Raw genomic sequence first — 24,864 nt, forward strand, 5'->3', positions numbered from 1 at the left:
CTAGAGACATTATTACACAAAGAAGACAGTACTACACCAGTGTCTATAATGAAGAGCACTTTAATTGAGAAACTTTCATCACTTTCTAACCAAATTAAAAATTGCGACAGTTTACCAGCTTTGTCAATAATTGATTCTCTGATAAAACAGCTAATAATGCTGTTAAAGTGAACACATCTGAGCAACAACAACTTAATCCAGTTTGTATTGAACCTTTAAACAAAAATATAATTCCACAAAGACCATTTTTATCAACAAAAAAAGTGACACAAACAACCATCGAGACTCGTAAAGCCATCTCAATCAGATAAAGAGGCCATTTGTAGCAAGCTCAATTCACAAACCTTATATATACCACAAGTACATCTACTGATGAACTATCAGGTAAACAATTTTTGCTTGGCAATGTGTATATATGTATACACTTAACTAACATCCACAATGAAATTTTGCAAACTGTGTTTTTGTATGCTGTAGTGATTAAAATTTGCAGTGATATTATAGAAAATAAAGCTTATACATAAATAACTTATGGCAGTACATAATACCTTAATCACATAATAGTGAGCTATGACTCTCACATGGCCAGACTGCTTTTAATCTCTTTTCGAGTGATCATTGGTTTGGAGAAAAAGGGTCTGGTGTAACTCCAACAGCCGTTTGGTTATCCTTTTTCTGCCGATCATCATTCAAAAAGGGAAAACATTGGTCTGGCTATGCAAATGTTTCCATGTATCATGATAGTTTTATAAGTCAATCATGCACTGAAAAAGTTGTGAATGCTATTTTCATCCCACAATTGTACTTACTTTTTGGCAATATCAATGAACATAAAATGTGTTAATATCATCCATGCAGCTATCCAATGTGCTTCATATTCTTTTAAACAGTATAATAGCAAGAGAATTCGTTTGGCTGCTTATTAATTAACACAATTATATTGATGTACCAGGTGAAGAAGTTTTGAAGTATTTCTGCAAGTCCATCATTAGGGGACGTAAAGTTGAGATTGGCGATCTAAAAGAAATTGATGATGAAGCTGTTAATCTTGATATCCACAAGTTTGAAAATTTATTTACAGATGATGCATGGAGTGAAGTTAAAAGAAGAGGTATGTATTTATATATACGTACACCACTTTAGTGTGGGCTTTCAAAGGTGCCACTCTGTCGCATATTCCCCAGGAAATATCATGGGAATGCAGTTTGCTCATGGCTTTGATGCCCAACCAGTTCAAAGATCGATATGCTTTGACTCATTATATTAAACAACACAGAATGTTTAATTGTGGGTTTGGCTTTACAGGTTAGGCTGGGCTCAGTGTAGTTGCTAAGTTTTAACTAGTTGACAGTTACTTTGACAATTACTAAATGACAAATGATCAGTAGACTAATCGTTCGGGTAATCCGTGGATGCGTATTTCTACCAACCATATACACTCTTCGCCCTCAGCCTGTACATGGCCCTTGTGCTTCGGGTGTATATATCAACAAAATCCCTCGCAACCATGGTATAACTATTACATACATACTAGATTTTAAATATTGTCTTGCTGTATCATGAATATTCTGCTAGCTGGTATATATATGTTTGTTTTTATGTCGTCATTGTTGTGCATGTAAATACATCCTATCAAACTCTTTGCAGTTGATGATAAATATAAAGAATGGAGGTGCAATTTTTGTGGCACTGCCACTCTCCTTAAAAACATGATTATGTGTGACAAATGTCTCTGTTGGTTTCATTGGTAAGTTTTCCACACATGTAGCTAAATGAATAATAACTTTTTATCTGTGCTATGCAGGGAATGTGTAGGTGTGAAAGAGCAACCTCCTGATAGTGAATGGTTCTGTAGTGTGTGCGATGTATTTAAAAAGCTGGTAGATTAATTTAACCATACTGTATACCTAGAAATATGATATGTCCAATTTTACTAGTGAAATGTATATAAAATTATATTTATAAGCATAAAGAATAATTAGGAATTTTACAAGGTAGTGCAGGTTAATTGCTTACACGGTAGCACAGGGATTATTAGAATAAGAAATACTTCAACCAGGGAGTCATCTCCTTATTCCAAATTTACTTTTAGTCTATATATCTAATTAGCAATTAAAAGGTTAAATTAGCATTGTTTCAGGTCCTTTTTAAGCACTTCATATGTGACTGGATTTTGGGAAAACGATCCAAATCGCACATTAGAAGTTCCGAGATAAACGGTTTTAAAGAATTGAAGCCAGCATAACTCAGCCAAGGATAGCAAGCACGCGTATGAAATTTACACAAAAGATGCATCAATCTGTTACCTTTCAAGCCACTTCCAGTACTTGTAGCTGCTTGTACAGTTTCCCGCCAAATAAGATAGAAAATCTGAGCAGTTGGACGAGCGAAGTAGTATCACGAGTGCTCACAAAGGGGTGGAGGTTGGGGGGTGGCGGGGAGGGCAAGAGATAGACCTCAAAATGGAGGCAGACCACGATTGGAGTCCAGACACGAGATTACAGGGCTGTGCTGGCTCCTTAGTGGCTGATATGTAGCAAAATCAACAGAGAACACGTCTGGCCAACATTATAAGGCTGTCCACCAGTAAACCACTGACTCTTGTCAAGCCAGGTCCTTCACAAGGCCTGAAACCGCCATTTGAGCACTCCACACCACCCAGAAAAGACGTGTGTAAAAACCAGCCTCGTGTAGTTTGAGTAGTGCTGAGGGTCAAAACTTGTAGTACGATAGTGTAGCTATCCACTGGTGGTGTTAGTTTGATTTTGCCTGATGTGCGATTTGGATCGGTTCTGTAAAATCTGGTCACAAATCTCCTTATTAGCATTCAGATCTAGGCGATCCAGTCAATATGTCACAGTGTGGCGCTGATATAATAAACTCAAAGGATAAATCTTGATGCTAGCACCCACAGTTTGCTTCTTAATAGTTTACTTTCTGGACGAGACAAGCGTCATTCTAGCCTGGCATAGTAACTACTTGATATTGGCACTATGAATGTCATGCCGGTGCAGTGGCACTGACGCGATCAACTTGACCTAAGGATAAATCACAATGCTAGCACACACATTTTACCACTTTCTCTCACTCTTTTTTTACCTACTTTGTTCAGGAAAACACTTAGAATGGGCTGACATTGGTTTCTACGCTATTTAGAGCCCCTCAGACGATGTGGGCGAGGCTACCCACAAACTTAATTACATCATCCTCAGGTCTCTAAATAGTGTAGAAACCTTGTCAGCCTGTTCTAACTAATACTTAGATAATCTAGTATATTATCCAGACACATAGGTTACCCAAGTTCCAGTTAAACTGTGTACCACAAAGCACAGTTTGTATTGTAAGTCTCTCATTGTGGTATCTGTAAATTTAACGATAATCTTTTGTATGCATACCTCTAGTGTGTGATAGACACAGTGGCTATTGACACCTAATATATAGGGCATGGTTGGAAACTTACCCACCTACTTATGTATCCTAAAATTGTTTATTTGTTTAATACAGTGAAAGAAGCAACGACATCACAGATAGTCCAATTCCATTCCATTGCTGACTTTCATAATGTGGTGGTGGTGACAGATAATCTTTGTTCTCCTAAAAAACTTGCCTTTAAGGATGAAGTGAAGTGCAGCGATTCAGTTTTTGAAGATAAGGATGAATTGGAGCATTGTGATTCAGTTTTTAAAGATGACAGTTTAGAACTAGAGAATTGTGCACAAGAAATTACTAGAAACCTTCCACGGAAAATGAGCCACAGTGTTAGCACCGGTGAAGTTAAACTTACACCATATAAGGTAGCAGCATTTTGTGCTATATGCTTCATCATCGGATGCTTCATGTTGCCAATTATTTTCTACTATGTTAATAACAGAGAGAGGATAGATACACAGGAGGTGTGTTCATTAGTTTATACAGGAGTTAATGTGTTTGTATCTATACCTTATATATATATATACAAGTACACAAAAAAATTGGAATTTTCAACTGGAGTAGGGACTATAGCACATCGATATAAAGTGCTGAAACAAGTTGGAGTAGTCCATGATATTAAATCATCGTAAAACAATAAGAAGTGTTATATCCCTACTGTGCATTTCCGTTATGGTATCTTGAGCACAGTAGGGATATAACACTTCTTATTGTTTTACTGTGATTTAATATGATGGACTACTCCAACTTGTTTCAGTACTTTTTTGATGTGCTATGGTCCCTACTCTAGTTGAAAATTCCAATTTTTTGTGTACTTGTTTGTCAACCTTTTTTGTAAAATAAAATTATTATGACTGGTGAATCCATCATACCGCATCAAAAGAAATGGCGCCGCATACCCCAGCTACCAATTATCATTTGAATAGTGAAGTATCCGTTACGCTTCGTTGTCAGCTATGTTCAACCCGTTATACAGCATTTCGAACCAAGAACTATTTGAAAAGCACCTCTACAATCCACGCATACCAAAAGAAAGAAATAGTGCCGTGTGCCCCAATTATATTAATTATCATCTGAAAAGTGAAGTATCCATTACGCTTCACTGTCGGCTATGTTCAACCCGTTACACAGCAGCACAAATCAAGAACTGTTTGAAAAGTACCTCTGCAATCAAAATAGCCACTATGAAAAGTACGGACGATTTCCGTACGAAGGGAAGCCATCACGTGCTACCGCCAAATCAACACCTTTCACTGTCAGCAAAGATGAATGGGACACAAAGGAGGACACTGGTAAGTCCATGAAGAATGCATTGTACGTACTGCGGTATGCCAAAAGGCACCTGTCGGGCCGAAGTGATGTCAAACAGTGAAAAAATCAAGCCCGTAGCCTTAGCCGTTATCGAGTTACGCTTGTTTGAAGGCATCAGTCATTCAGTTACTTACTCAGTCAGTAGAAAATTTCGTCGAATAAAATTTTAAAAACAATTCCGTAGCAAATTGTTGAAAGCATTTAGGGTCGATCTGAAAGCTTGTCTGGGCTTAGTTTTACCCAACCAATACTGCCTCATCATTGTCTGGGAAAATTGAAGCTGGTTTTTGGGTGATATTATTTCGTGGGCCACGCCTACTCCTTTGTGGTCCCTACTATACAGTTACTATCGTACTGTATGATACCATGATCTCGTGAAACTTCAAAGAAGCTGTTGGTTGCATATAGGGCAATACACCCCACACCCACAGGTGAGTATATCTACTTGAGGTAAGTATATATATACTCACCTGGGAAGTCACGTGACACATTACCGTGTCATGATTACGGGCTGATAGCCCGACGTGGGCAAGCGAACGACGCCCACGCTAGCATGACTAATCACCCAGATGACTCAGGCTAATAGGCTTCATCATGCTAGGCGATCAATCACCCCAACCAGTAAGAGTCCAACCACTGGATTCATTTTATAACCATACCTCGCGACTTCGATGATGGGTGGCAGCAAGTAACATTGCTCCTACGTTTGTTGATATGAACGGACAAGTCCTGGGAATATACGGAGATATGTTTACTAAGTCCCACAATCAATTTGATTCTTCATTGTGTGCTGAATTGTGAGAGGAACGCTACCAGTGTGTCTACCATGCCAAACTATGGCAAATTAAGTGTAAGCATATACTTTAAGTTGGTTTGTGTGCATATGGGTTGTGTGCATGTGGGTTGTTAGTAAGTAATGTAGTGTGGATTAATTTAGAAACATGGTATATATCATATGAACCATGGCTCACTTTGGTGTATTGCACTTATATACACCCCTCCTCCTCAGTCATCAGAAGTTTACCATTGATAAATGCCTCGGCTTTGCCTTGGTGTTTATCACAGTAAATTTCCTCTGACTTTGGAGTCGGGGTGTATATAAGTGCAATACACCTTGTAGCCATGGTTTATATATTACATATATATATATATATAGTTGAGGGAAAAAATTAATGTATTGCCACTTGTGTACTGTAGAGTTCTTCAGTAAAACAGTTCCATACTCACATGCTTTTAGTGATTTGGTATTCTTGATTTTGCCAACTAAACATAACTATGTAACTAGTGTTGTTCCAGTTCTCAGTACTCAAGCTAACTGATTTTATTGCTGTTCCTGTTCTAAAAATGGACATTAATACTGAAACTGGAACTACTATCAGTTAAGTCCCAATTTGGACTTTTTTGGAATTGAAACTGTTGTACTTGAGTAATGTTATGAATGTAGCCAATTGTCATTTAAAATCATAGCCATATAATCCAAACCTTAATTTACAGTGAAAATGGGTTTTGTGGTTTTACACGTTTTCCAAGTTTCTTTTATATAACTAGCTATTAAAAAAATTAAAATTTTAAAAGGAAGTAGGGATTGATATAATGTGCATGCTATAAAAAGTAAGGAAACAAGCTCAAAAGTGTTACAGCTGAAATGAGAATGATCCATGCAACAAAAAGTAAGAAACAAGTCCCATAAGATTAGATGGCTACTTGCTAAAATGAGACACATTTTAATACCTAATTTGATGAAGTTAGTCCCATTTCAAGATGTTAGCCAAAAGTAGGCATTAAAATGTGTCTCATTTTACCAAGCAGCCATCTAATCTTATTGTACTTGTTTCCTTACTTTTTGTTCTGTGGATCATTCTCATTTCAGCTGTAACATTTTAAAGCTTGTTTCCTTACTTTTTATAGCATGCGCATTATATTATATTGATCCCTATTTCCTTTTAAATTTTTAATAGCTAGTTTGTTCCCTATTTATGTCTAGCTTGCTAGCTATATTACACGATCACAACATTTTATACACTAGAATAGTACTTTTTGTTGTAGCGTTTTTTCTTTGCTCCTGTCAGAGGCATGATTAGAGCTAGCTACCTCGTGGTAAAACCATAGCTAAAATGACTACACAATTTTAAGACAATGATTTTTTGATTACTACACCCATACACTCTTGTTTTACTACGGCTGATGCGTTAGTGTGCAAAAATCATGTGTGCAGATATGCCCGCCACAACTATCAATTATCTTTCGGGAAAAAGGAGAAGGCCAATGAATGATGAAAGTAAACGGCATGGTGCAGTGGACAAAACGTAATCAAAACAACAGATTCATGAATCTGCCATCATTACCTTGGCAACCTGAAATTTCTGGAGCCATACACCTAGCGCTACCAGGTCTTATGGCAGGCAGACAGATGAAATGCAGGTGAATTTCAAAATTTTTAAAATTCACTGTACATCAAAAGTCGACTTTTCACTACGTTTAACCAAGGTACAGCATCGTTACAGCTGTACTAATGCATTCCAGGTGGTTTTTTCTGGGAAAATGTATTGCAAGGCTGTCTTTTAAAGTGCAAAAATTTATGAAGCCATATGATTTCTTACTGGTCCCTACTTATTAAGTACTATCATACTTAATGATGAGTACTACCGTACTTAATGATAACATTAATTAAGCAACCACAGAATTTTTTTTGTAAGCAAACTGCAAAATACTGAATCTGTTTCAAAGATCCTCATTGCATAGCATGGTATCATGCAGATGTTAACAAATTTTGCTAGCTCAAAGCAGAAATGATATATTTTGTTATTTCTTTGTTATAAGACACTATTTTGCAGTTTCCAAGTATTTAAATAACTGTTCTGACAGAATCTCAAGATCAATACTGTATTAAGGTGCAAGGTGTAATTTTAGTGTCTCTACTTTAGTTAAAGTTGTGTTGAGAATATGGACATGCTATTTTGGTATCCTTAGCTCTGTGTGTGCCATGATGTGTAGTTACACGTTTTCTTCCATATAGTGTAGTTTGTCAAAAATCAATGAATCTTGCTCAGAAGACATTTTCCACTTGTATGAAGCTCTTAGCCAGTCAAATTCATCTTGTGTTAATAGAACAAAGCATTTACTATGTGATAATCTGGACATTTGTTATAATACTTCTAATATAAAGTATATAATTTGTCAAACCGTACAAGTAGAGAACTGCAGTGAAGAATGGATTATTGACAAAACTGAAGAGTTTAATTGTGATGAATTTGTCCAGTTGAAGTGTTCTGATCAATTTGTTCTAGCTAACAATGTCTGTCTACCACTGTGTGAAAAATTTTCATATTTTGGTGAAACATTTACCACTGCATATATTGTTCTCAATGGCATATCTAATGGGGTTAACATCATTAGAGGAATCGTTGTGGTGATTGTCTCTATTTGGAAAAGAAAGAAAATGTAATGCTATCTTTGTTGTTTGATTGTTGCATAACACTTTTTTGTCTTAATAAAGGTTTCTTTTCCCTCAAGTCTTGATAGTCGTAAATGCCATTATTATGACAACTGGATGTAAGTGTGTTTTAGAGGATAAACTTTATTTGTGGATGTGTGTATATGATTTTCCTGTTGCAATACAAAAGTGTTGGGGATGTTGATATCATGACTTGTATAGAAACTAAGCCAAAGTTTAGTTTGTATAAGAAGTCGGTGTGCCACACCAGTGTGTTATTAACAAAAAAGAGCAGTTTTCATGTATATGTGGCTTATATAACTGAATGAAGCAATTTTACGCTAGAGCTGGCTACATACAAAATTTCAGTGCATTGCCCAAGCCACTTGGGTTTTTCTTCTTATTGCACATTTTTACAAAAAAACCAAACTGATCACACTAAAGTTTAGCAATGGCAAGATTATTTTTCAACTCGGTGGAGTTATAACTGATTATTCATTTAAAAAGACTGATTTTCTGTCATGCCTAAAGGATAAACCACAGGAGGGAACAAGTTGAAAATTGGAATGTGGATAGAATAACCATCATAGTGCAAACTATTGTAGTTTGAAAGAAATGAAGGAAAATAGACTAACAGCCATGGAGTTATATTGCAAAAGCCAAACGTTTAATTGTAACAGCGTTTTGCTAATAAGGAACAGTTTGTTGTCATACCTACCAGGCATACCATGCACTTAAGGGAATATGTTGAAAATCAGTATGTAGCATTAATAATCGTAGAAGAGTCTTATAATGTAGTAGAAATTGAACCAAACATGTATAAAAAGTGTGCAATCAAGATACTTTAATAGTGCAGTCATCCTAACAGAGCATTCACTATCTCAGTTGCAAAAGTGAAACATAATATGTCAAATAAATGCACACAGTTAAAAATGTATAGATGTTCTTTCTGTTTTTGTGTAAGAAAAGGAAAAAAAGAAGTGATATCTTCACCAAAGCAGTCAAGCAATGAAGAAAAGAAATCAGAGGTGGTGGCTAAGAAATGATATGACAACATCACCATGTCTTTCTTAAAATTTATTGACCTTAACATCATTGCAGCTATTTCTTAGCTGTCACCTTTAATTTCACAATATTTTTCACCTTAGCCTATTTGAGCGGTCACACAATGTAACTGTTTTGGTATAGACGAAGACACATGATAGTGTATTGTGCAGCCCAGTAAAGCTGGTGCGGGTGCACAACAGACAAGTGTGTATTTTTCATGCATCCAGAGCTCTATAGTTCCAGAATGGAAATTATCCAATTTTGTTGTGGAAACTTCCTCTGGGTGGGGCACCTTCTATTCCATATTTGAGCTGAATCCTCCCAGCCATCACTGAGATATGCACCTTTAAAATTTATCCTTATTTTCTTTTATTTTTCTTCATACTCTTATTCTTCTTTTTGCACCAATGAGAAAAATCACTATAACTCATGCATGCTTCAGTTGATTTACGTCAAATTTGGAGGACAGTGGAAGTGTCATATGACACATTTACAGTTCAATCTTTTTACAGACGGATAAGAACAAGCACAGTAAACTGCTTTAGGGAACAGGTTGAAAATTGGTTTGTAGATAGATTAACCATCAAAGAAGTGTCTTTTGGTGGTTGAAAAGAATCAAGATAAAAGATCATCAACTTATAACAAAAATGCCAACCATGTGTATCAAGCACGCGATCTTGTTTCATGGATAAAAAGCAATTTATTGTCACACTTACCAGGCAAACCACTGAAGGGGATAAGCTGAAAGTTGAAATGTTAGTAGATTAATCATCTTAGAAAGGCCTTTCAGTGGAATAGAATAATTGGTTTAAAACCTGTGAGTTGTAATGCGAAAACCAACTACCTGTAGCAAGGGCACAATAGAAATACTCTAGTAGTGCAGTCACCCTATTAGAGCAGTCAGCTACGTATTCTGTTAGAGCACTCACCATGGTACAAGTCACCCTGTAGAAAGTTCAACTATGCATAGCAAGTCACCCTGTAGAGAGTTCAGCTGTACAAACATGTCACACTGTAAAGAGTTCAGCTATGAGCAAGTCACCCTGTAGAGAGTTCAGCTACCAACAAATCATCCTGTAGAGAGTTCAGCTACAAACAAGGCACCCTGTAGAGAGTTCAACTACCAGCAAGTCACCTGTAGAGACTTCAGCTACATTTCAAGTCATCATTCAGCTATGTAACAAGTTGTCCAGCTACATTTCAAAGTACCCTGTAGAGAGTTCAGCTACAAACAAATTATTCTGTAAAGAGTTCATCTACATACAAACAAGTCACCCTGCATGTAGAAAGTTTAGCTACAAACAAGTCACCCAGTAGAGACATAACAAGTCACCCTGTAGAGACTTCCGCCAGCGTTGAAACCGGGTCGGGTCATCCGGGTCACATTTTCTCCGGGTCACAATTTATCCGGGTCTGACCCGGATTGGATCACGTGAGAAACGAAATTGTTCATTTGACGACGTGGAACTTATAAACTCTATCGCGCAGCTCTTTCGTGAGCCACGCCCACTTATCGCATTACCAACATACGTTCAGCCACGCTCATTTGTTAGTAAGTGTAGCATGCAGCACGAAATTGAGGGTATCTATGGTGAGGGGTAGCTATTGTCAGTAGGTGAAGACCTTTTTTTTTTTTTTTTTGGTCTTCAACCTACAGCTAGGCTGAAGTTTAGGGACCCGCCGATTATGCTGGCATAATTTTGAGCAAAATAGGTACCTAAAAGCATTGAGCATAATGCCAGCATAATAGGTTAAATATTTGTACGATAGTGTAAATTCTTGCTGGAAGAATGACAATTGCAAAATAAGATCGATATACTCTAATAGAGCAGTCAGTAACTCTAATAGAACAATCATCAAACTGACTGTTCTATTAGAGTATATCGATCTTGTCTCTTACATGCAGGCATGCAGCAAGAATTTATTACTTGTGTTCCAGCCACTCATTTTTTTCTTTCTATACAGTGTTAAACTAGTAGCAAAGCATATGAACTAAGGCATGAACATTGAGCATAATCGAGCATAATAGGTAAATATTGAGCATTAATTTAAGCATAATAGGTGAATTTTTGAGCAGTGCAGCATAGCATAATAGGTAAAATTATGAGCATAATCGGCGGGTCCCTACTGAAGTTGCAATATTTACTCAACACGAATCGAACGCTCAAAATGTAGACTCGTTCGCTCACTCGAGACTAGCCGAAACACGTCTCGGCTTTAATTAATCCGGGTCAAATCCGGGTCAGTGGGTCATCCGGGTCAGCAGTAGTGACCCGGTTTCAACGTTGACTTCTGCTACGTGACAAATCACCCAGTAGAGAGCTCAGCTACATTACAAGTTGCTAGTAGTAGTAGTGAGTGATTTGTAATGTAGCTGAACTCTCTACTAGGTGACTTGTAGTGTAGCTGAGCTCTCTACTGGATGATTTGTCATGTAGCTGAAGTCAGTAGAGACTTCACAAATCTCTCTGTAGAGAATTCAGCTAAACTATAAGTCACCTAGTAGAGAGTTCAGCTACATTACAAATCACTCACTGCTACTAGTGACTTGTAACATAGCTGAGCTCTCTACTGGGTGATTGTACGTAGCTGAACTCTCTATAGGGAGACTTGTAATGTAGCTGAAGTCTCTACTGGCTTCAGTTACATGACAAATCACCCGGTAGAAAGCTCAGCTACATTACAAGTTGCCCAGTAGAGTTTAAGTACCTACATTACAAGTCACTAGAGAGTTCACCTACGTACATTTACAAGTCACCCAGTAGAGAGTCTGCATGAGCTATATTACAAGTTATCCTTTCGGTACATTGTAATATTTATTGACAACTGTAATTTACAAAAATAGTTCAAATTAATTATTTTTCTCTTCTGTTCTTCCTACAGTAAAGAAACAAGTAAAAGTCAGCCCCAAAACTGAATTGTGGTCGGTTTTGGGACTTTTAATTACATAAAGAAGTAATATCTGCCAAAACAGCCGAGCTGTGAAAAAGGGTGTGGCCCAAGAAGGCCAGGGTGAAAAAAGTTGTGAAATGCCAAAAAATTACTGCAATGATGCTAATGTCAATCATTATTAGTGACGAGTGATCATTGAAAATGATTGACATTAGCATCACTTCAGCCATTTCTTGGCTGCTCACAACTTTTTTCACCTTGGCCTTTTGGGCTTTCTTGCCCAACAGTATCACCTAAAAACAGCCTCACTTTTCCTTTGTAACGGCTTGGCAATATTGGTTAGGCATAGCCAAGCCCATATATGTCTTCAGACCACTTCACTTTTCAGTAATTGATTGTTGGGGCACACATTCAGACGCAACATTTATTTTATGGCATGCCTGGTGCCACTCTTTCTTTTGATGTAGTATGCGAGGGTTCAGTAGTCATAATCATGCTGTTAAAAAAGTAGAATAAAAATTTTTAGGTTGGATTAGGGATCAAAGAGAAGCAAGGTGATGTTGTGCTACTTCTAAAAACCAGACACCATGCAGCAAACAAACCTAAATGGAATTAATTAAAAGTGTACTAAACTAATAATATTGGGTTTTGCTTTGTTGCTACATACACAATTGAATCATAGTAATTTGTATTTTGTAATTGATAAAATATTTCATAATTCTGCAATTATGTTGCTAAGCACTGCTAAGGAGGCGTACCCCAAACAAAACATTTTAACCCACTAATAATACACAGAAGTATCTTCTTAACTGTTTTAATTGTCTATAACATTTTCTTACGCAAATTCTCCAAGCAAAACCTCAAAGCTGCTCTTCATTTGTATTTGCGTATGTACGAGCACACCCCCTTTTCATCTCGAAGGAATTCATTATACCCGGTAGCCTAGGAGGCCAGCTGTGTTGTTTTTTGGCTGTTTGACGTCTGTAGAGCCCTTGGGTAAGGTCTTCACCACGTCCTTACAAACTCGTTTCACCTGTATTTCAAACCGGCACGTATTAACCGTCTTAAACCAAAGCCTACCTGCCCAGAAGTTTAATACAGGCTCTATATAGGCAGTTTAATGCAGGCTCTAGGTGTGCGCCCACAGCCGGCCTTTGGCCAGCTGTGGGCGCACACCTGGTTTAAAAATAAACTAGTGAAACAAGGGAAGAGTTAAAAAGTAAGAGGTTGTCTATACCTGCAGATTACTAATGGCCATTTAATCCCTATGCTTCAGTCTATAACTATGACTGAATTAGGGATTAAAATAATATCCATTAGTATATCTGCAGGTATAGACAACCTCTCTTGTTTCACTACTTTTTAGTTATTCCCTTTTTTCACTACTTTCTTTTTTTCCTTTCTTTAATCCCTAATCCAACTTAAATTCCTAATTTTTTCTTCTACTTGTATATTGTATACACTTAGTATCATATGGTACGAGTTTTGTTAAGACTACACTATAGATAGATTTGTTAATGCTCTGGGACCAAGAACTGTAATTCTAAGAAGAATGCATAGAGTAAATAACTGCTTATTGCTGTTATATATATAGTTTGGTTGTTGTTCTTGGCTTAACGTGCATGTGAGATGCTCATGGAACAATTATGACCAGATCTAGCAAAATCAACCATATGGGCGCAACAGCCAAAAATCAGATAACACCAGCATGAAGTTGCTGCGCTATCAGGCTAACAATTTCCACATCAAACTCGCCTTTAACTTGTCGGGTTTGCTTTTGGTAGACTGTTTTCTGGTGGCCTGTATAACCATGCCAGACATATGTACAGGTCTGTGAACAACAGGGAAGTGCTTTGGAGGGTTCATACACTCTGGACAGACGAGCAGGGAGCTGAATGTGTGATGTATGTCTGTTTTGTGAGTTTTCAGTCTATTTCCTGCCTCTGATGGCCGGGCTGTTTTGTGGTCTGGTGCCTTCAATTACCATCCTTGTCCATTTTGTGGTCTATCTCTTGCCCACCCCACCACCCACCACCCCTTTTTGGGGACTCATGATACAGCAACACTGGTGAAAAAACCTATCTAAAATGGCAGGAAACTCTACAAGAATTACCTTGGCCACCAGGTGCTCTTAAAGGTTGTGAATTGCTCCATCTTTGGTGAAAAATCCATACGTGTAGCTACCAAGGCTGGTGAGTAACAATGCTTTAAATTATTAAAATATGTTTTTCTCTGAATCAGCAATGCGCCCATAAGGGTGATTTTCCAAAATCCAGTCATAATTTTTATCATCCATCAAATAAAGTACCTGATTATTGTCTGAAATTTACTTTGCGTAGTTACTGTCTAAAAATAATGCATAATGTGTGCCTAATTCATGCAATCTTTATTTTTACTCAGGTAATCATCCCTGAATAGTTTGTTCAAAGCTTTTTGTCTTTCATGTACAGTATGTCTCCTTGATAATACTTTTAATGTGTACAAGGCAACCTCATTAATTTATGTCTCATTTTCTAGCAAGACAGTACACAATAATTGTATTCATAGTGTGTATTATACTTTCCATCACAGCGTTCTTTTTGTTCATTGTTGTGCTAAGTGTAAGCACTAAAAATCTTCTGTGTGGAAAAAAGTTTCTTGCTAAAGAAAATCTTGCATCTCCATTTTGTCAGGTACAAGGTTAGTGCAATATTTGAGAAATGTGTATTGTGAAGTTGTTGATGGTAGACAATTTGTGATAAAACTATATGAAAAATACTAGGGTTGGAGTTACTGTCACTAAAACTTTTTTCAACCCTAATACCTGGCTAATCTGTGTTGTATTGAAACTATCAAACAGTACAGTACTACTACTGTATAGTATGTACCAAAATAAATATCAGTCTCACCCTAACCCTAATCCTAACACGTGTCTTTAGATATGCCTCAGTTGGTACAATACATACTTCATACACTTACTGTTGTGTTCATTTATTTTTGTTTGCAGTGCAAGGTGTCAATTTGCAGGTAGCAGGTAGATGGCTTTGTGTGCATAAGAATAAAACAGGAATTGTTTGTAACTTTTACACCACACCTCCAATAAACAAATTGATTCTAGGCTAACTTTATGTGTTATTCTCCACATGTAGGGCTGTGTAATGGGCAGAATAAAGCTGAAGACCACGTGAAATGGCTATTGTACTTATAGTATAGGGGTACACGTTTTGTCATACAATTATAACTTCATTCACCTGGCACAGTTCTTTCCTTTGATGCGATGTTATAGAAGTAATGAATTATAGTAGCAAACAATTGTAAGGAAAAATTAGGAATTTTACATGCTAGAAAAGTTCATTACAATAAAACACGTGATTTGGCAGTAAAATTTGAACATCAAATGCTTATCTGGCTTCTTTAGATGCCTTTTATTGTCTTGCACTTTTTATGTGTATAAGTTCACTTTGTACAGATCTAATAATATTTTTGAGAGTTTCAAATTCTCTGATTTATAGATGTGTCACCTTTTTCTTGGAAATAGTTGAGCCACTCCATACTTTCCTGCTGTCAAATACTTCCTGCTATTTAGATCTAATCCAAAACAGCCAAGCTGTGAAAAAAAAGGGTGTGCGGCCTTCCAAAAATAGGCTAGTATGAAAAAGATATCATATCAAAAGTGGTGGCTGCAATGATATTATACGGTCACTATTGCAGCCATTTGTTTACCGTCACCTTTGATATCACATCTTTTTCATACTAGCCTATTTTTGGAAGGCTGCACAACTTGGCTGTTTTGGATTAGATATCATTTCTTTTTGTATCTGTATACAGTACTGCCCAGAGGTAACGTTACACTCGCAAGCGGTTGACATTTGTGTAGCCAATTTTCGACCTGCAAATTCTTTGGCATGTGTGTGCTAACTAACTCACCACCTGTAGCCGCAGTAGGTGAGCTCCCTCGGGTGAGTAACCGCGTGCCTTCGCACGTGATGTATTCCAGTCGTGCGTCGTGTCGAGTCATGGCTTGGATTTGAGCACTCGCGAGGGATTGTAACGTTACCTCTGGGCAGTACTGTAGCTATGCTGGCTTTTGTCTATCTTTTTAAACCAGGTGCGTGCCCACAAGGTCGGCTGTGGGTGCGACTAGTTTACTGAAATTGTTTTCTAAAAGTGTGTGTGTGTGTGTGTGTGTGTGCGTGCGTGCGTGCGTGCGTGCGTGCGTGCGTGCGTGCGTGCGTGCGTGGGTGTGTGTGTGTGTGTGTACCTATCTATTATGTTTGTCTGTATGCACCCACGTGAGCAATGGTAATAGCAGCCTGTACATAAGAAGTATAAGCTAAATGAAATCTTTATTAAACTTCCACACAGGTAAACTTTGCTCTGAGTTGGTTTGTGGTCTGAAATATGGGTGTGGCAACTCTCCTCAGGCTTTGTGAACTACCTTCCCTTCTGGTTTTACTGGCATTTAGCAACTGAAAAACAATGGTGCAGGCCTTATAGACTATCAGGAATAGCCTATCCCTTTAAGTTGAAAGGGGGCATGTCACATATGTACGCGTACAAAAATGTAGGGAAGGAAGCCTTGTGGTTTTGTCAAGAGAATTTATGGAGAAGGCACGATAGACAAGCTATAAAACAGTTGAGAAGATACCTCTGTGCAAAATATGTTGATTAAAGCAGTTTGTTTGAATAGTGCTTCCTTTGCAATGTAATAAGAAAATTACAAATAATTCACTAATACGAAACAACAACTTATTGCATTATTATAAAACAAATAATAGCATAGCATATAGCATTAATTTATACACTGTTGAGGCTATAGCTATATGTAGCTGCATGCTACCTGGTATTTTAGAAGTGGCACAACATCAACTTGTTTTCCTACAGGTAACAGAAGTACTAGATTTTAAGAGACATTTGTTTTGTCTATCTTTTATTTTCCTACAGTTAAACAGAAAAACTAGATTTTAAGAGACATTTGTACTGAAAATAAGTTTTGGATTATTTTAGTTGCTGAACATTGCATGTATATGACTGCTCTATAAAGGGATCTCAAAATGTGCTTGGTATGGTTGGTTTAACTTGTTGATACTTATTTAACAGGTTTCCAACATTACTGAAGGTTTGTACCTTGATAGTTACCTGACATGTGTGAAACAACTAGTTTGCATAAGTAGTTAGCTGGTTCTCGATCACATAACTCTTATGTTTGGTATGTAGCCTGTCTACTTATTCCAAAAAAAATTTTGTGTAATACTCTAATAGAACATACTGATACAACACGCATAGAATGTTCTAGAATCTCCATGGATGGGTGTATAGTAAACTAGAAAACTTCCATTTATAAGGTAGAAATTAAGTAAGGTGAGCAACTGAGTCAAACTGACAGCAGTGGCAGAGTGGTAAAGGGTTTAGGTGTATAGGTGTGGAGGTCCCTGGTTCAAACCCTGAACCAGATTTTTTTGATGTTTTTTGTGCACATTTTTTTAAATTTCTTTGTGACTGTTCTATTAGAGTATCTTGATTGTGCTTGTTTCACATGTTTGGTTATATCTTCTTACCTAATACTCTCATTGCAAAAAGTTTGCACTACAATAGTTACTTCATGTACAGACCAATTTTCATGCTATTCCGTCAAGCGGATTACTCTGTAAGTGTGTCAACAAATTGCTTTTGCATTTTTCAAAAATCATGCATAGTTCCCCTGTTCTTAATCCAATCAGTACGAAAATAGAACTATAATTGTGCTGCATTATGCTTGTACTGCCCTCCAAATTTGAAGTAAATCAACTAAAGCACATGCAAGTTATTGCGATTTTTCTAAAGTGTGTGAAAAGAAAAATACGTAGATTACATAAGAAGATTAAGAAGAAAAATATAAAGAAAATAAGACAAATTTTGAAGGCACATATCTCAGTAATGGCTAGGTGGAATTGACTCAAATATGAATAGGAGGTGCCCTACCCTGAGGGAGTTTCCACAGCAAAAATGGTTAATTTCTGTTCAGGCACTATCAAGCTACGGATGCATGAAAACAGCATTTTCTTAGTTCCTGAAAAATACACACTTGTCTGTTGCACGCCAGCACTGGCTGTACTTGGCCGCACGACACACTATCACGTGTCTTCGTTGTGAAATATCTGTCTCATAAATGATATACATTTTATCTCATTTTCGTTAGTACAAATACTACCTGTTATTTAGATTGTATAATTATCTGTGTTTGATTATTTTTATTATGTTTGTAGGATTTATATTAACATCTGGAGTGACTTTATACTGTATGTTCTTGCAGGTGTATGTGTTCCATCTCTCATTGAGATTACTATATCCTGTTAAATCACACCAACTTGACCAGTCAGAATACAGTGGAAAGATTCACACTGTTGAAGTTATGTGTGTGTTCATTGTGGGAACTGTGCCATATCTGGTTCTTGCTGCAACATCCAAGTTTCAGATAACTGTGTTTCCTCCACTGGGATGTGGAGTCTCTGCAGCATATAATTTTTATGGTGCAATTGTTCCAACAATTTTTCTAGGATGTACTAGTCTTATTCTAATGTTGATTGTGCTTTACAAGATCCACATTGTAAGTTATTTACATTTTTATATACATAGATAAGTTAGGGCCAAGGCATGGCACCTTTTTGAAGGAGATAGTTACAAAGTCTGTTTGCACCTCCAGTTAAAAATAGTGATGTTACTTACAGGTTTTTGCAATTGAATTCGTCGCCTTTGCGATTGAATTCGTCCCGTTTGCAATTGAATTCGTCGGTATTGCAATTGAATTCGTCCCGTTTGCAATTGAATTCGTCCCGTTTGCAATTGAATTCGTCGGTTTTGCAATTGAATTCATCGGTTTTGCAATTGAATTAGTCGGTTTTGCAGTTGAATTAGTCGGTTTTGCAATAGAATTCGTCGCGTTTGCATTACAATTCGTCATAAACAAAACGGCTCCAAGAAACCAACCCGTTCATTAAGAGATGAACCATTTATGCCTTGGAGAGTTACACTTGCGACACTAGAAAGTAATTGGAGCTGGTAGTACGCGAAGTTGATAGCTGTCTGACAAGTTAATTAACTTGCTCGCGAGTGACCACACCCATCGCGAATGGCGTAGTAGAGTTTGGAATGTTGCTGGATAGGCTGTAGAGGAAGAATTATTGCCTTATAAAGAGTTGTTTACTACTGTTGTACTTGAACAAGTTCTTGTAGCAGCTGCTACATCATGTTTTCGTGTTTCCTCCAGCTGCCATTCTTGTTATGGACGAATTTAACTGCAAAACCGACGAATTCAATTGCAAAACCGACGAATTCAATTGCAAACGGGACGAATTCAATTGCAAAAGCGACGAACTCAATTGCAAACGGGACGAATTCAATTGCAAAACCGACGAATTCAATTGCAAACGGGACGAATTCAATTGCAAAAGCGACGAACTCAATTGCAAACGGGATGAATTCAATTGCAAAGTCGCAGAATTCAATTGCAAAAACCTGTAATTATGGGGTCACCGTTATTTTTGTTAAACATGTCAGTATGTCAGTTATATACACTTGTTGCTAAAGGCTGTATCCTCACACTTAGTATTGCACAGGTGTTAACCCACAACACAGTGAATGCATGTGTACAATTGACGCAAAAGCTAGGTTCCGTTTAACTCTTGGTCGAGGTATCCTACCAGCCTTGACATCATGGTAGGTTGACTGTGAAGTCTAAGCCACACACCTAATTTGATCAAAATCGTTCCAGCCATTTCCAAACTATGGGTAGCCAAAGTTTTATTATTTTGTCTTTGTTTTTTTTTTTCTTCTTAAGGAGTTAACATGCAGGATTTTGCACACTTTGTAGGAATCACTATTAAATGCAATGCAAACATTTTTTTCCACAAATAAAGAGCATCAAACAGTATGGTAGTACTGTTTAAGTAGGGATTGCCCTTAAAATGATGCATGCCAACTAAATTTCCGCTATTAAAAATCATCCTAGAGACATTTTACACAATGAAAATCACTTTACAGAATAATATTAGTCCATTTAACATCAAATACAACATTAAAGACAAGGAAACACTTACAGGCGGCCAGATATAGATTTTTTTTTAAATTGCCAAAACTCAAATTTTTTTTCTGCTGGCCTGTCTGCCTGCCTGACCACAGTCACAAGGCTGGAGATCAAACGAAGCAGTCAAGCATGTATGGCCACCATTTTATGCCACAATGACAAACTCACCAGTGGCATGCATCTTTTGGGGTTCCGAAAGTGTGTGCCAACTGTGCCTTGTCTTTCCTTTTATCTTCAATCAAACTGGTTGTCATCTTCATGCAATGAAACCTGTATCAACACTTTCCTTGAGCAGCATATTTAGATGCCACAAAATTATTTAAAGCGCTTACGCTACTGTTAAGTACTGGATATACCCAGTAGATACCTGTAACTTCATGATAGGTTCGAGACCATGCCCATTAACCATCTTGGTTGATTAATAACAATCGAGTGTGCACCTCTTAACAATCTATTTACTCAAACACAATGACCACACACCCTTATTAGTTGTATTTATAATAATAGCACAGTGAAAATAAGCATGCTCCATTGGCTGACTTTAGCTACTTTAGTACAGCAATTACCCTAATAGAACAGTCACACGTGTATAGCTGTATGCTATAACAACAAACTAGTATATACTTTAAAAAATGAAGTAGGGTTCCAAGTGATGAAAAGTAGTGAAAAAAAGAGATGAAAGATGGTACGTATTACAGCAAAGCTCAGTGGGAAAATCCTTACTTTGGCAATACACATAATAATTGTGACCGTCTCAGCAAAAACCCGACTTGTTCGCATAAGCATGTGTATTGAGAAAATCAAATTTTAAAAAATTTGGAATTACGCATGCTACAAAAAATAACACAAGTTTTTATCATGCCATTACTCAGAGAAGGAAGACTCAAATTGATTGAAACTATACACCATCTTATTCACCTGCTCATGGAGAGTTTGAAAAGTTTGTTTCATTTGTGTGTATCATATGCATTGGTTTACGATGCAGTAAACCTAAGCAAGATTGTCGTCATTTCTTCAACTAAACCACCTTCATACCCATATGTGTAAGTGACTACAGGGCTAACACTATACCTTGGGTGATTTGCTAATCCATAGTAAACATTTTAAGCCAAATTGCAACATTGTAGACTAATGAAAATGGAAGTTATGGCTGTGAATGTAAGCGCCTGTAGTTTATTTTCAGTATAGTCACTGTACAAATCGATTATCTTGCTCTTCCTATTGTCTATAGCACTATAATTCCAAAACTACTCACCATAGAAGGCTGAAAGTTTGGTGATCCATTCCTTGGACACTGCAGATAATGCTGAGAAAATATAAAAAAATTCAGAAAGTGTGTGAACAAGTCAGATTTTTGCTGAGACGGTCACAATTGTTGTAACATATACCAATGTAAGGATTTTTTCACAGAACTAGCTGTAATACCATCTTTCATCTCATGTTTCACTACTTTTTATCACTTGGATTACTTCACTTTAAATTAATAGTTTTTAAATATACTCTATAAATGAAGTTATGTACCAAGTTTTGCTACAAATCCAATAAACGTTCACTGTGCTATATGGACATTTTATTTGGGTAAAATGATTGATCTGCTACAGGGCAACTCACTTCTTGATAAATGGCATGTACACATCATAGCAGTGATAGTTTCAAAGAAATCTTAGTACCAGCTACAGAGTTACAAAGCGAAAACCAAAGAAATGAAACATCGTAGGGCCAAAATACTCTAATAGAACAGTCATCACAGGGACTTGGCATAGATTTCATGTCTTTTTTATATACTCTAAAGCTGGCCATAGGCCTATATTTCTTCTTATCTACAGGCACAGCAATGATACAGAAGTTACAATTGTATTATTTGTAATACTCTAATTGAGTGCACATTATTTGAGGACTTCTATCTGGTGAACAAACACATACTACATCAAAGGAAAGAATGGCTCCAGCCAGACATAACGCACACCCTGACTATCAATTACTGGAAAACGTTATTGCCACTTCACTTCATCTTCAGCTTTGTTCCACCCATTATACAGCATTAAAAACAAAGAACAGTGCAATCAGTGCCTCTGCAATCAATCCAGTCACCATGGAAATTGTGATTGTACGCGTGCCCCAACTATCAATTACTGGGAAGTAAACAGCTATTCTGCTTTGTTTTAAGATATGTTCTACCATTACAAACAAAGAATAGTTAGTACAAGAAGCGCCTCTGCAATCAATCCTCTCACTATGGAAATTACAGATGATTCTCATAACAGCCGGCTTGCACTGAAGCCACCATGTGTTAGCTTTCGTGAATCTACACCTTCGAGGTAGTGGAGAAAGAAAGGAGGATAAAGGTACGACTATGTTGCATGCACTGTAGCTGCTTTGGTTGGTGAAAAGGCATGACTTGAGCCAAAGCAATGTTGAATGGTGAAGAAATCAATCCTGTAGCGTTAAGCATAGTTGAATTATGCAAGGCATCAGTTAGTCAGTTGGTAGAAAATTTAGTTAAATAAAAATTTCGTTAAAGGTTTGGGGGTCACTCTGAAGGCATTTTTGGGCTTGGTTATGCTTAACCAATACCACCAAGCTGTTTTGAAGGAAAAGTGAGGTTGTTTTTTGAGTGATATTGAATTTCTTGATCCCTACTATACAGTACTACCATACTGCAGGATTCCATGTGTTTTAAAGGCTGCATTTTTCATAACTTGACTGTATTTTTTGGCATGGATATCTTTAGCTAGTAACATTATTGTTATAGTCAATTAGGTACATAAATGTTGCAGTGTTGATGATTCTATTTCTTATATACATCTAGCATCAAGGAATATTTAAGAAAAGATCTATTAGAAAAGTGTGCACTTTTGAACTTAATGCTCCAGAGATCAAGATTTTCCTAATACTGTGTTATCTTCTAGCAATTATGGTGATAGCATGGACCACATTTAGCTTAGTGATTAGCAACTCTGATGAATTGATGTATCGCATTGATAGATATGTTGCTTGTATGGCTCATGGTGACAATAAAGAATGCAGTAGATACAAAAAAGAAATTGAGGACTTGTTTCATCCGTCACTGCACTTGATTTATACTGTGATGCTTGCATTCTTCAACTTTTCCAGTCTACCACTTGTGGTACAATTTAGAACAGTAAAACATTCTGTGACATCAGTTGCTAGGAGAATGAGCAGGAGATTGACTATTACTAGCTAGTTACAGATTTATATATAGTGTTATTGTACCATTTGTTTTTTTATTTGTACATTTTGTGTGAATCAATTGACAAATTAATAGTTTTTGAGGCTAGTAAATTTTTCCATAAGTTTATTCATGTGCCACATTTTTCTCTGCATATGCACTTAAAATGGTAGCAGTTTATGGCTGATGTCACGGTTGCTGGCCATGTAAAGTGCCCCACTTGGAAAGTACGTAAGGTTTGGCTACCATTTTTGCTCTGAAAAATCAACAACTACTTCCATGTGCCAATTGATGTAAATTGACTTCTAGGAGATTATTAGAAACCTTTTGTGGGTGTGTACGTCTTTGATAGTCTCGTGTGGCCAGACCAATTTTTCTCAAAAAAATTTTTTTTCTCAGCACAGTACTTATCTATGGTGTGCCATTTGTTTCAAAATTGTGCCTATTTTGATGGGTCGGTTTTCTGCAAAAACCAACACATTTGCTTGGTGTGCTGTTTGTTTCAAAATCATGATGTCTATTTTGATGGGTCGATTTTTTGCAAAAATCAACACATTCGCTTGGTGTGCAGTGCCGTTTGCTTCAAAATTATGCCTCTTTTGATGGGTTGATTGCAAAAATCGACTCGGTTTTTTATAACACGCATAAAAATCGACTCGGTTTTTGTAAATAACTTGCAAAAATCGACTCGGTTTTTGTAAATAACTTGCAAAAATCGACTCGGTTTTTTGTGACACGCAAAAAATGATTCGGTATTATAAAACTACGCAAGAAATCGACTTGGTATTTGTAGCTGACACGAAAAAATTCTCCTCGTCACGGTACTCTGGTTTCAGTTGATAAAACGTTAAAGGTCAGCGGTCAAGGAGAACCAAAGATGGCAAGTGAAGAAGACGAGGTAGTACTAAGTTAGAACCGAAAAAAGATTTAACATTGTGAGGTACGATTTATAGCTTGCTACAGTACGGATGCTGTAATACACTTCTGCGAAGCAGAATCCAAAACTTCCCTTAGAGCTGCTTTTGACACTAAGGCCACTCCAAGTCATACCTTAGTTTCTGGTCACTCCCAAGCCTACAAATGGATGCGGACGGGCGGATGATCAGGACTATAGACTCTACTGTGACAATATACTGTATGGTATTATTGTTTGCTCAATTTAGCAAATTCATGTTGATTTTGTTTTTAGTCAAACTTAACATAAGTAGTTGTGCTTCGGCAAAAAATGCACTAGGAAAGTTGTTGATGGATCATGGCTAGCTATACACTGATGTATAGCATTTAAGTATATTTATTTATTTATTTAGAATATACTATAGGAAATGTTTTGCTCATGTAGCTACTTATGCTTTCCAAGTGAAATAAATGTCTCATTAGCTATGTCAGGAAAGTATTACTATGACTTATAGCTAAGTTGTTCAAATGATCATGATACACAATGAAATTTAACTTCTATTTTCACATCAGAAATTCTTCATTCAAATGTGAAGTCTTAGCCCACTAGCTATGTGTTTCCAGCCT

At 37.0% G+C, this 24,864-nt stretch overlaps 1 protein-coding gene across 3 annotated transcripts; it reads left to right on the plus strand.

Annotated features, from left to right (window-relative positions):
• Positions 1–24: 24 nt before the first annotated feature.
• Positions 25–23,439, plus strand: LOC136249023 (uncharacterized). Of its 3 annotated transcripts, XM_066040916.1 has the most exons (10): positions 25–384; positions 953–1,111; positions 1,648–1,747; positions 1,805–1,880; positions 3,505–3,893; positions 7,757–8,181; positions 8,237–8,292; positions 14,684–14,791; positions 18,337–18,677; positions 22,963–23,439. In XM_066040916.1, the coding sequence occupies exons 5-10, from the start codon at positions 3,747–3,749 to the stop codon at positions 23,356–23,358; spliced, it is 1,473 nt and encodes a 490-aa protein (XP_065896988.1). In that variant the 5' UTR covers positions 25–384; positions 953–1,111; positions 1,648–1,747; positions 1,805–1,880; positions 3,505–3,746; the 3' UTR covers positions 23,359–23,439. The 3 variants fall into 3 exon arrangements, with proteins under 3 accessions (XP_065896988.1, XP_065896990.1, XP_065896987.1); XM_066040918.1 differs by lacking the exon at positions 25–384 and having other exon boundaries at positions 901–1,111; XM_066040915.1 differs by lacking the exons at positions 25–384; positions 953–1,111; positions 1,648–1,747; positions 1,805–1,880 and having other exon boundaries at positions 3,307–3,893.
• The last annotated feature ends 1,425 nt before the right edge of the window (positions 23,440–24,864 follow it).

Source organism: Dysidea avara, chromosome 3 (genome assembly GCF_963678975.1).
Source record: "Dysidea avara chromosome 3, odDysAvar1.4, whole genome shotgun sequence".
Taxonomy (NCBI): domain Eukaryota; kingdom Metazoa; phylum Porifera; class Demospongiae; order Dictyoceratida; family Dysideidae; genus Dysidea; species Dysidea avara.